Raw genomic sequence first — 13,665 nt, 5'->3', positions numbered from 1 at the left:
GTGCGGGCATGGAGTAATTTCAATTTATTTATTTCACCGGCAAAAAAAACCCATATTCGGCAGACCTACTGGCGGTATTATTCTTGCTATACATAAATCAATGACTATCTTGAAAATATTAATGATATCTGAATTCGCAATATTTGTTAAGATCTCCCCTCCTGATACTCTGTTATTTCAAAATCTAATTATTGGAACTGTTTATATACCCCCTGAGAGTTCCCAAACAAAAAATTTTATTGAAATTTTAGATTTCTGTTACACTCTGGTCAGCAGAGGTCAATGGTTTTGGGTTGGTGGGGACCTGAACTGCCACTGCGGGGATCCCTCCGGTCGGGCACCTCCGGATCTTGCATCTAGAAATTTCAGCAGTAGGGGTTCTCTTGACCTTAAACGCGACAGAAGGGGCAATGCCCTAATTGATTTCTGTGAAACTAATGCAATAGCTATCATAAACGGTTCATACCCATGGGATCAAGATGGCAATTATACTATGTTTTATCATTTGGGAAATCAGTTGTTGATTATATTTTTTGCCCATTACAGTTCGCAATAGATAACATAATAAACTTCGAGGTCAAGCAATTTTTTTACTCTGATCACTTGCCAATCGTTGCCTACTTACTTATGTCATCATCTGCACATGTTTTCCCTAACAATAACTTTGAATCTAAGCTACGGTCGCAGCCCCAATTTACCGAAATATTCCAAAATACCTTTTCAGATTACGTAGTTGACATATCTACTCACCAAATCACAGACTCAAATGCTAATTTTGAATATTTCTAAAATAGTGTTTTTCATGCAGCAACTCTTGCAAATATGCATCAGCGGGTAAAAAAATAAACAACGTAAATATCTTAGATCTCCCTGGTTGGATTTGGAATGCTGTATTTTAAAGTGAGATGTAAGATATACTCTAAGAAAAGCCAGACAGAGAAATTGCCTGGAACTTTTCACAAAATATATTCAACTGAAAAAAATTTTCTGCGATTCATGCATTCGCAAAAAACATATATATTTCCAAGAAATCCACCATAAAATACAAAATGCTTAGTTGCATTTTGTTGTTGCATTTTCCTCTGAACTTTAGAAAGCTTTGAACATTTTTTAACCCCATACTAATTTCTAAACAATGTTGGTTTGATCATTTCTCTAATCCTTTTGCGGCCCCCCTCAAGATGGCAACTCACCAACTAACCTAACCCACTCCTTTGCCCACCCTTACTTTAATAACTCATGTAGTTTTTTAGAGGCGACCATCTCAGTTTCAGAATACTTTTCAGTGCTCTCATTACTGAAGCGTAATAAAGCCCCAGAGAGCGATAGCATCTCTAATGAATTCTTGACAAATTTGACTCCTGACAGACACAAATTCCTCATTAACTTGTTTAATTTCATTTTGGAAAGCGGTGACATTCCTCGGTCTTGGTCCGAAATAATAATCTCCCAATTATGAAAAAAGGCTCTCCGTTGGACCCGAGCAATTACAGAGCTATTTTTGCTATATATCTCTCTTGAATTGCACCACAAAATTTTTCTCCCTTATACTAACGAAAAGGTTATATCATTGGTCGGAACAGAACGGGATCCTCCCTGAATCTCAGGGTGCATTCCATAAGAACAGGGGTTGCACTGACCACATTTTCACACTCAGCTCAGCTCTATTGTTCAAATGCATCTTCCAAGAAAGTTTTTGCATATTTTGTTGACCCAAGGCAAGGTTTCGATTCTGTTGACTGAAGCTGTGAGTGAGTGAGAGACTTTCCCTGTAGCCAGGGGAATTTTGCAGGGCGAACCTGCCTCCCCCTTCTTTAGCCTCATGTTCATGGCATTCCAATTAATAACTCCACTGAACTTAACATCTTCCTGTACGCAGATGATATTGTAATACTGGATGACTCAAAAATACAGTTGCAAAAAAAAATCAATCTTCTTGATTCATATTTTAAATCTAACCACCTTACTGTTAATTTAAACAAAACAAAAATCATTGTATTTAGAAAGTCTGGCCGTCTCGCAAAAAATACTAACTTTTTTTGGGATAACGTTAAACTCGAAATAACCAGTAGCTATGTCTACCTTGGCCTCTCTTTTTCATCTTCAGGAAAATTTTCATTAGCAACTAATTTCATGATTAAAAAGGCTTTTGCAGCCATCAACCAACTACTTGACTTACTGCGTAGCTCCAGAAACCCCTGGCCGTGTGTGGCATTCAAATTATTCGATAGCCTTGTACGATCTACTCTATGTTATGCTGCACTGGTTTGGGGTTTCTTTTATGCTGGAAAGGGTTCATACGAACTTTCTGAAAAAGTTATTAAATATAAGCAAATATTGCCCTCGTTATCTTATTAGACTTGAGCTTGGTCGCTGCCCCATTGCCACTCAAATGTTTAACCAACTTATCATTTATTGGTTTACACTTCAAAAAATGGACGAAAATCGTCTACCAAAAATTTGCTTTCTTGAAGTCTGCCGTCACACAGATTCGGAAAACTGGGCAAATTCAGTCAAGACCCTTCTGAATAACTGCGGTCGACCTGATATCTGGTGCACACCCCCTCTTTACCTCACTCTAGTAGCTTTAATATCTCTTACTAATAATTATTCTGATATCTCTCTCCAAGAAGACAGATCTCGACTGTCTGTGTGATCAACATTATTTCATTTCACCGATAATTTTGAATTTTCGCTGTCCTTACAGTCTTACCTACTCTTCAATCTCCCCTTGGCGGTTCGTAAGAATATGACCAGGCTTCGCCTTTTATACTACGAAGGTATATTGCACAAATTTAACCCTGACAAACCTTGTCAGTATTGCAACCAACTAAATAGTTACAATGATCTTTTTCACCTTCTTAAGGAATGCACATTCTTTGCCCTTTAAAGACATACTCATATCTCTAAATACCTTCGCCATATCTACACCTGATCAAACTTTTATCTAATTTTTAGCAACCCCTCTCCTTCTATGTGTGTACATTTTTTTCGATTTATATCGAGGATATATCAAAAATTATATTTCTCTTGGGCAGTAGTTTTGATGCTCCCCCTTTTTGTTTCTGTTTGCCCCCCTATCTGCCCATGCGCCCAGGTAAAAAACATTTTATTTATTTATTTTATTTTTCAATCTATTTATCTGGATATATATATAGGTATATATATAGTATAGGACTATATTATGCATCTATATTTTTTTTGTGTGTTTAAACCTTATGCATTTGTTTGTTTTGTATATGTATCTCCAATAATCTAATTAATATTTGTACTTGCCATCCACTGGTGCATTGATAGGCACGATTGTACAAATCATTATAAGTTCAGTTCTTTAACCCCAATTCACTTACTTTGCATTCACCTATGTATGCATTAGAACTTTAGATATGCCAGAATCAGTCCAATTAGACAATATATATAAAATCATTGCATTTAAAAAAAATAAATCCTCATTTTTGGTATGTTAATTTGTAAATTTTTCTCCGAATAAACATGCAAAGGAAGAGAAATGGGAATAAAAAGCAAAAGCTTTTACCTGATGGTATTTGTGAAATTTGATACTGTCCAGTGTTGTACATGTATTGGTTGCAAACCGGAGGAGGATATGTCTGTATAGGAGAATACTCATTAGCCTGATTCTGTTTTTGCAGAGCCTCTTCATCCTGCTTCTGGACCTGTAACGCAAACAACTGACGCTTCTCTTGCTTTGTGAGTGACTTTGGTGATGGCAAAAGAACCCTGAAGTACAAATAATGTGTGCCAATAACATTTTTTTTTTGTAACACTGATACTTTATACACACTATGCAAGGATCTTTTTTTTTTTTTTTAAAAGGTTATTGAAATGCATTCATTCAACCATCCCTACCATCAATAATAATCTGTCCTAAATATGTCTGTTACATTCACATGATAAAAATATATTATTGTATACCCTCACTAGAACAGGGTATCTCGATTTAAATCAGCTTGAATTTGCAATTTAAATCAGATACTTTTGATATATTCAAACAATTTTGATTAATATGACTTTTTAAATTTGTATAAATAATATAATACAAGTAAATAAGAGATAGTAAGATTCATATTTTAATTATTTACACTTTAACATTTAAATAAATGTGATAAAGATATTAGTTTTTGGGTGAAGAATAAGGTTGATAGCATTAATTCAGTTTTTCGATTAGAAGATTTTAGAGAGGTTTCTAGGGTCTATTCCAAGAACTTTCTTCTCATGGAGAAAGAAGTTGTTAAAGAGTGTTAACTGTATGGATACACTTTTATCCCTGGAATGGAATTTACTACATGCTTTATAGAAGTAGACACTATTTGTGAGAATAATTGTCAGAGTTGGGAAACAATATGTTTGTTTTCAAAAGGAATAATAAAAACTCTACAACTCTAATTTTTCTCCTCCACATTTTTTTCCCTACAAAATAGAGTATTTTTTAACACTTTGAACACTTTTGTTCATTCAAGATGTTTTTTTTCAAAGAAAAGTTTATGGGGGAGTCACCAGACTATTTTATAAAGATTTTTTTTCCAGAATATTTAAACTGATTAAATTAATGAATGTTAATTCCATAATATGACTAAGTACTTTTGGTTTTTTTTACCAAGTACAAATTTTAATATTGTTTTAAATGTAGAATAATTTGTTCTTAGATGACATTAATATGACAAATGGGATTGTAAGTATGCTAATGGGATTTCTTTTAAAAAAGCAAGATTTCTAGCGCTTAATATAGTCTATAAGTTAAAATGAGAACTATAACTGTTATGAAAGCTATTTAATACCCCTAATAAGTTAGCATTTCAAACTTGGAATAAAAAAGGATTAAATATAGAATTTAAATTAAAGAAATCTGAGATTCGAATAAAAAAAAAGATTTTTATCAACCCTCGAAAAAAAAAAATTAGCAGAGAGAAATATTTCGCAACAATATTTTTCAAACCACGGATATAAATAAATGTTCCATATATGACTATGCACTTATTTCAAGTTTGATGTTGCCCGAAAAATTAGTGTTGGTCTGATTTCTATACTTAAAAATATACTTATCGGAAGGGAAAAATATGACTGAAAATTTTTAGACAATATTTAAACCATTGTTAATAAATTAAAAATTAGATTGTGTTTTATACTGCATAAGTCAATATTTTAAGGTGAAAATTAAGAAAAAAATAATAAAGGCATCTCATTTAAACAAAAAAAATCAGATTTAAATAGAAAAAATTTGATTTTTTATCAATTTAAAAAAAAAAAATGTGATTTTATCAACTCTGTCACTAGTTGACAGTTAAACCAATTGAAATACTAATCCATTCTATAATAATACATAAATTAATCACCTCCGTGGTCTTTGGTCTTGCAAATCTCTTTTCAGAACTTTGAATCTCTTCTCAGTGCCAATAACTGGAATTTCACCTGGCTTTCCATGCAGAGTTTCATTATTATAGTCTGGAGAGAAAGAAGTGATTGACAATTAATACACTTAAAATAAAGCTTTGGAAAGGCAGAAGAGTATGTTGAAAAAGCATAGGGGTGATATGAATCATGAAAGAGCTCCTTGCACAGAGATACTCAAATCAATCTTGAGTAGTCTGGAGTCTAGGAACCTGGGAGAATAAAAATTCAAGATGCCCATTCCCTCTCAGATGACGCAACTGGAAAAAAAATCTCAAAGCCAGAAAAACCAAGTAACAACCATTAATTCACCTTATTTTCCTGCCCCTTATGAACCGGAACAGAAACCCCCCCCCCCCCAAATATTCAGCCATTATAGCAACAATGAAGGTATGATATTGTTATTCTATGCTATAATCTCCACTATTAAAATGAGAAATAGAAAATTATTGGAACATTCATCCAATGAAGACTATTTCTTGCGGGCAAAGAATTATAGGAATTGGAATCTAAATTCACTGCATTTGACTAAACGAGGAAAGAGACTACCTGGAATAATAAGGTTGAATATTACTGCCATATATTTTATGCACGCTGCTTGCTATATGTGTGAGCCCTGATGAGCAACTGCCAATAACCTTCAGGTAAGTTAAATTCACTAATAAACATCCATTATTTTGAAAGGAATGGCAGTTCTATAAGATGAAGCAGCTTTATTTCCATGAAGAGAAGATTAGAGTAATCACCCGTTGAAGGAAAAAAAAAAACTGTAGTATTGTCCGAGGCTTTCATGGCCTGCACTCAATGAGTTGTAAGTGGTTTTGGGGATTATTAGAACATGCTCTAAGGCATATTCCTCCTGACGTTTTGTCCACATCTGTGGTGGGTATCTTCTGAGGTCAAATGCACATGTTTCTGCGACAAGCAAGAAAGGTTTCATGATAAAGTGCCAGATAACTGTCTATCTTGGGGGGGGGGGGGGGGGAAGGGTTATGGGTTTTTCCACTCATACCCATGTATGAGTGACCTATATTTATTTTATACACATTCCAGTCAAGAAGGAAAGTATGGCTGTAGCACCCTGGGGAACACCTTTCTTTAAAATAAACAAGTTATAAATTTTGAATGCCTGATCACCCTTTGTTCAACCACGACCACAAAAATATGGATAAATATTTTGGCAATCGAGACACTGTAGTTAGCTTGCAACTACCATGCCAAGTTACCAGCTACCCAGACTTTCTCGTCACCAACAGGACAATATCCCATCCATAAAAATACACGTGCGCGTGTGTTGGATTGTCTGAATAACAATTTTTCTGGTATATCTACGCGACTTCTGTATCTCTGGGTGAGGAGGGCTGATTGTGTCTAAAAGATTACAGTCAATCTGACATTATTTGAATGAAATCTTGCTGCAAAATATTTTAACACTTGAGCTTGAAAACAACCCAAGTTTACAACACTGAGAATAGGACTATTATATGGCTTTTGCATATATATATATATGTGTGTGTGTGTTTAATACTAGTGCAAACATTAAAAAAATAAAAAAATTGCACATACAATAAGAAATGAAAAATTTCCTGTACTCTTTAGTTTGCTTTACTTTATTATTTTCTCAAAAGTATAGAAATGAATCTTACCATCTGCTTTTGTATTTTTAGAATGATCATCTGTTGTAGACTTTGTATATTCCAGGGCGTATCCCTGAGTCATGTCAGCTTCTTTCTCATCATGTTCCCGTATCTGCTTTTCACGACGAGGTATCCGAAAAACTTCCTATATAAAACAGGCAAAACATATTATGGTGGTATTTTGACCCGCAGAATGCTCAACTAGCGAAATAAGTTAAAAACTTTTTTATGAGTATAAAATTGAACTAAATATGACAATAAATACCATCATTAATCATTAAAAAAATTATATGTATTAGTATCGAAAATTGTACATTGATAAACAGTAATTGTCACTGCCTTATAACTGCAATGTAGTTCTTAAAAAGGGCAGTGGGCTATTTTCTAAAATCGGTGCACATGAACATCACAAGTATGCTTTGAATGTCCCCATAACATCTTGAGCTATCAAGAGAAATAGGTTGCTTGTGTCTGGAAGAAACTAGCGGGTTGAAATTAATTGAATGTTGCAGGCTGGGTGCATTGTCATTAACGAGCATAACATTAAAACTTTTTTTAAAAACTAATAACATTGAACATCAGGTGTTTGAAGCTATAACCAGCCTGCAAACCTTGGGATTCCATTAGTAAATCACTGCAAAATTTTCACCTTCAACAGCTACCCCAGCTGTTGGCATCTCAAAAAACCAGCATAGTTTGTTACATATAGTATTCTGATTGACTAAAAAACTCCTACTTGTTTAATGCTATGATCTCAATAATCCAGTGATTATGCTTGAATATGAAGACTGCATTCTTCACATGCAAAATTGTAAAGGTCAAGACATCACTCTACTTGAAAGTATAAAATATGCTACTAAATCTACCTGGAAAAAATCATGAATATATCCCTATGTTTTATATCTATATAGAGTCGAATCCTATTATAACGAACTGCAAGAGACCCAAGAAATCACTTCGTTAAAACAAAATTTAGTTATAGAGAAATTCCAGGACTTTGCAGTGTTCCTATGCAAACTTATCTGGGTGATTAGAAAAGTGTTCACTAAAATGAGATTTTTGCTGTAATGGTATTCGTTAGAACAGGATTTGACTATGTAAAATCAATTTTCTGTCTGTGTGTTCTCTATACAAACCTACAATTTTAGATCGATTTTCGCTAAATTTTACATATATACCAAACAAGGCCTGGATTGAAAGATAGGCTACTTTGAAAGTTTCTCAGAGCTGGGCAAATGCACGAAATGGGTAAAAATGTCAAACAACAATGGCTCTGGGGCCTCAACATTCACTTCCGGAATGTTTACTTTGGTTACCATGGTTTCCTAGCAATGCGTATGCCTTTACAATGGTTCGTCACCTCTTCAATCCTGTCAGTATATGTATAATAGTTTGCCTTTATAATGGTTTGTCACTTTTTCAATCCACTCAGCAATTGATGAAAGCCTGGGCAGCGCCGGGTATTACAGCTAGTTTGCCTATGAATTTTATGAAGGCATGAATCTGAATGGTATTTGTATGAAAAAACATTTTGTAAATCAAACAAAATGTGTCCCACTATTCTCGGACAGTGAACCATGGTATAAAAATAGATATTTTTAACGTAAGCACAGGTTGTAAATTAATGTACTAGAAATTAATGTGGTGTTAAGTAAAATGAATTATAGTTTGAATCATTCAATAAAACTACAAATGAGATGTAAATTAAGGAAGGTTGAGATCAACAAGAGAATGTGGAAATGCATATGAGAAAAAATTCTACAATTATATGCCCTCTATTTGAATTTCTTAATTTCAAGAGGGTTAAATAACCCTGGTTTATGTATGGGTACATAGTAAAAATATTCGTGAATGTGCATTTCTAAATAAATTATTTAAATTACTATAGTCATAATTTTCATCCCACTACATGAGAACGCAATAAGAAATTGAACTATTTTCAAAGACATGCAGGGGGAAAAAATGTCGCACTTTACTGATCTTTTTTTTTATTTTAAATTAGCAAATTAAGATGCTTAAACTAGTAATTTAATAGTTTCTTTTGAAAATCAAATTATATTTTATTTAATATTAGTTTTAAATGGAAGGTTTCAAACCTTACAAGGTTTAAGAGTGTTTTTAAAATTTCCAAATAACATGGCAATTTTAAATTTTATTATTGTATTGTTATGGGCAACTTTTTCCCAGCGACCTCTTGAAATGGCATTTATTTTAGGACAATTCTTTTTTAACAATTTGCTTTTTGTAACTGTTGCCAAGTATTAATAATTGAAATAAAAGAATTTTTACAAATAAATTGATATACTGCTTAAGGGTAATAGTGCACGGTCCACTGTACCCCATACAAACTATCAGTAAGAAAACTAAGATTTTTTTACTTGCTATTAATGGACATATTTCATATAGGTTTCCAAGTAAACAAGTATCATATGCTTCAGCATTAAGTATTTTTCTTGCATTCTTCCTGTATTTGTTGTCAAGAAATCTCAAATATAGATGGAGCAATATTTTTACTTTATGTAGCTAAAAACAGCAAACTTCTGCAAAATAGCTAAGATAAGTTTCGACTATATACTTTTTTGATTGTAAACCTTTATAAACCAATTGTAAACCAAAAAATAGCAAGCTTGAAAATAAATAAATTTTTAAGGGGTGGTCCAATGTGCCCCATCTTCCCCTATAGCTTGGCTGAGGTCCATACAAAAGGATGTGATGGTGAAATATGAAAGAGATCACTGTTGATGCTACAACTGAAATCGTTATGCAATTAATGATTGATAAAATCTGTTATAGTTTGAGAGAAGAAATAAATTTGTGACAGTCTGATGAAGTAGAGAGGCTTGTAACTTTTGGGGATGGCTGAGTCTAATGAAAAAATGTGAAGGTTTAATTAGAATACGGGAAGTGTCTATATTAAAAAAGCCATGGGGGATTTTAAAAAGAAGAGTTAATAGAGAGATAAGTCTAAGAGTGGTAAGCGGTTGGATGTTGAGTTGGTGCTTGAATTAAGTAATGGAGACAGGGGAAGACCAGCAGTTGAAAATGAAGTATATGGACTTATTTTGTATGCATTCTAACTTGTCTATGTTGGTCTGATTATGAGGGTCCCAATTTGCACAGGCATAGGAAAGAACTGGGAGATATATATATCTGGAAGCAGAGGTGTCGGACATGAACAATGAGTAAGAAGTTGATTGACAAATTTCATGATAAACTTTTACTTTGTACGAGCATAGGTTTTCCCAAACATCTCAATCTAGACCTAGGCAAGTTAGAATAGAGTGACCACTGATTGGATTGTGACAAGAAGCGGTCACCAGAAGCGCTGCTGTGGTGGTCAAGTTGTCATAGTGACGGACTCGCATCGCAAGCTCCCGGGTTCGAACCCCACCATCGTCACAGTGGTGGTCAGCTGAAGTTGGTTTTCTGTGGTTTCCAATTTTGAAGTGCGAACGCGAGCCGATCTCCACATTAAGAAGTCTCGCCACAGAGACCAACAGGCCTACAAACAGTAAAGAATATTCAATCATTACACTTCACACTCATTTCTGACATGTAGATAGCAGCACTGAAAAATCAGACAACACTAGACACGCACTCAGACTGTTAGGTACACACACTCACACTTCCGACACAACTCACTAGGTAGTGAATTGCCCACAGATGGCGATAGACCTGAGTTGGTTTGAAAGAAAGAAAAAGAAAGTCATTAGAAGTATGACAGAGATAAGAGGATTTTTGTAAGAGTACAGTAGACTTACTTATCTGGCCCACATTACCGGAATTGCTGGTCACTAGAAGAAACCCATTCAACACTAGAAGGGGACCAAGCCAATTATTTTGACCATAATCGACCCTCTCACTCCATTTTCACAATGAACCAGACCGTTCAGGATGTTTAAATTTCATGACTTTTCTTAAAAGACCATTCAATTTGACCGGTAACATTATAGAAACTTTCACTGCATGTAGAACAAATATCTCATTGAATCATGACATTAAACTTCCTTTGATATAGATGTGCTTGCTCCAGCTAATTGAAAGCATTCTTACTGGCCAACTGACGCTGACATAGAAATACTAGTTTGGCCAAAAATTAAGTAACGTTTGAGCCACTAAATCTTAAGGTTCATGCACACTACGCTGACTTGACGTGGGACCAAGTGGTGAAGCGTGTGATATGAAATTATACCTATAAGTCTTCTGTAGGTACATTCACGCCGTGCTGATGTGACATGGGAGTGTGTAGGATGATGCAATCTGATGTAATGTAACATGCCATATGACTTGTCTGACCCAAATCAAACCTTCTATAGTCCGTTTCAGGTTAACTTTGCAGTGAAGGGGAAGCTACGAGGGAACCGCATCACCCGTTGCTATGGGAACGAAAGCCTCTTAACCTATGTATCAATGCGCGGCCTCTGTAAGGTATGGCCGATTCTCGCCAATCTCACTAAAAAAAATATTTTTTACGTGTAATGTAATTCACAGTTAAATTGGTAATAATTATAGAATTAAAAGAAAACTATTGCCGATACTTTCAGAAATTAAAGTGAAGTTTTTGAAATCATTTGTTTTTTGATTAGAAAGTGTTTTTAAAATTTAGAAAAAATAATTATCTTCTATCAGAATGTTGTTTACTCTTCATTGATGTGCCGTAAGTAACACTAAAAGTTTCAAAAAAAAGTCATATGTTTCCGCAATATTTCCCTTCCCTCAGCTGAAATTTATTTACAAAAAAAAAATCCAAACAATAATATGAAAGCAACATAATTTTAAAATACTGTATATTAACCATGGCTTTCAAAAACTTGGGGATTTTTAGTTTTTTCTTCAATTTAAATGGAAAAAAATTAATGTTAAATAAAATTGAGAAGAAGCAGATTAACTCTGTTTTCACGTGTAAATGCAGGAATAGCACCAAATAATAATAATGATACGGAAAAGTTTAGAATTTTTCTACTCACTTTTCTTGCCGAAATTTCCGTCGCTCGACCTCCCCCCCTTCCCCGAACAGTATACGTCGATGCCACTTGTTTGTTTTCACGACAGTTTTAGTCTTGTGTTACGGTTGATGTGCTGCTCATGGTTGTTACGGATGATTCTTATTGAGTTTTGTTTACAGCGAGTATTCAAAAACCAAAAATATAGTATTCAGGAATGGAAGCGCAGAGAACTTTAGCGTGGCTATCTCTGGTGAAAATTAAGACACAACTGTCACATAAAAGGTGAAAGTCCAAACCACTGTGGACCCCCCCCCCTCATCATTTATTTTATCTGAAGAGATGCTAAAGACAAGGGGCATCATCGAGAGAAACAGGCGGGTGGAAGACGGCATCCGTTCGAGTGAGTGGAAGTCGCGACTCTGTCAACACTCTCCGTGATCGGAAACTAAAACTATCCCATAAACATGGCAAAAAATAATTAAAAAAAAGGAGGACCTAAAACTTCTGCACCCATAAAGGGCCTCTCATAACAATATCGGTGCTCTCGCGGAAGAGAAACACTTCTTATAATCTATGAGTGAATATCTGAACTCACTGAAGCCTATTTTTGGAAGAAAATAAAACTGATTGAATATTGGTTTTTATGTAAGCCTATAACTGCATGTAAAACAATAAAAAATTGTATTGTTATGCAAAATTCAACCAAATAACAAAAAAAAAAAAAAATAGTATACAATTGTGTAACGGAAAAAACACGACAGTGATATTGGCGGGGAAAATTCCTAGGATATCGCGCCAGAGTGTCGTTGCCATGGATTTTTGATAATGGTAACCAATATATTTTATAATTTAAAAATTTTAAACAAGTAAACATCGGTTCAAAATGATGTTTTTTTCAGTATTTTTTTCAAAATCATAGAAAAAATTTAAATATTCTGTATAAAGGTTCATCTTAAACCTCCGATATGTGAGAACTATATTTTGCGGCGAAGGAATACACTCTCTACCTTTGTCTTCACTGCAAAGTTAACCTGAAACAGACTATAGATTTGTGTCAGTCACGTGAAGAGGCCATATCTGATCACTTTGTTTACCCTTTTGCTTTGTTCATGTTTGTTTTACTTAGTGATCTTCTAGGCTTATATGACGTTAGAAGAGGAACTGATTGAACATGTTTGATGGAGGTAATTAATTTGCATAATTAAAAAAGCTGCCAAAAAAGTCATGCAAATAAATGGGGATTTTTTTCAAAGACTGTAAAGGGTGACCATATATAACCCATTTTCCCGGCACATTCCCTTATTTTCCCTAACTATGGCCATCCCGACTTTTTATTATGATGGCCTGTTTTCCCTGCATTCTCAACGAAATTCACTTGAATTTTTATTCTTTTTCACTAAAATAATTTTGCAACTTCGCTCATTTTTGGCATCATACTTAGAAATTGTAGATTTCTAGTTTTTTTAAACCCAAATTTTTTGTATTTTTATCCAGGAAACATGGTCAGCTAAGGATTGAAAGGACTGAGGGATTTTTGTTAGGGATCTTTCATTTAGCAAAACACAATTCGAGGATTTGACTTTTTTTATGAAGATACGAAAAATCTGAATAATTTTGTTTCCGACCAGAAGGTAATAATAAGGATAAAAAAATTAGGAAAAATTAGAAGTATTGGC

General features: G+C 34.2%; 1 protein-coding gene across 1 annotated transcript in view; it reads right to left on the bottom strand.

The window, feature by feature from the left end:
- Positions 1 to 13,665, bottom strand: part of LOC149065214 (histone-lysine N-methyltransferase SETD2-like) — an 83,598-nt gene that overhangs the window by 33,932 nt on the left and 36,001 nt on the right. The window contains exons 12-14 of the mRNA XM_089254544.1: positions 7,053 to 7,188; positions 5,352 to 5,460; positions 3,536 to 3,738 (exon numbers count right to left, since the gene is read on the bottom strand). Of these exons, the coding sequence (XP_089110670.1) occupies positions 3,536 to 3,738; positions 5,352 to 5,460; positions 7,053 to 7,188 (448 nt within the window). The remainder of the gene's footprint in view (positions 1 to 3,535; positions 3,739 to 5,351; positions 5,461 to 7,052; positions 7,189 to 13,665) is intronic.

This window comes from Pholcus phalangioides, unplaced genomic scaffold, assembly GCF_987345545.1.
Source record: "Pholcus phalangioides strain wild (caught in Gottingen) unplaced genomic scaffold, Ppha-v1.0 ptg000041l_1, whole genome shotgun sequence".
Lineage (NCBI taxonomy): Eukaryota > Metazoa > Arthropoda > Arachnida > Araneae > Pholcidae > Pholcus > Pholcus phalangioides.
Note: the sequence above shows the minus strand (reverse complement) of the source record. Positions and strands in the feature narration are given on the sequence as shown.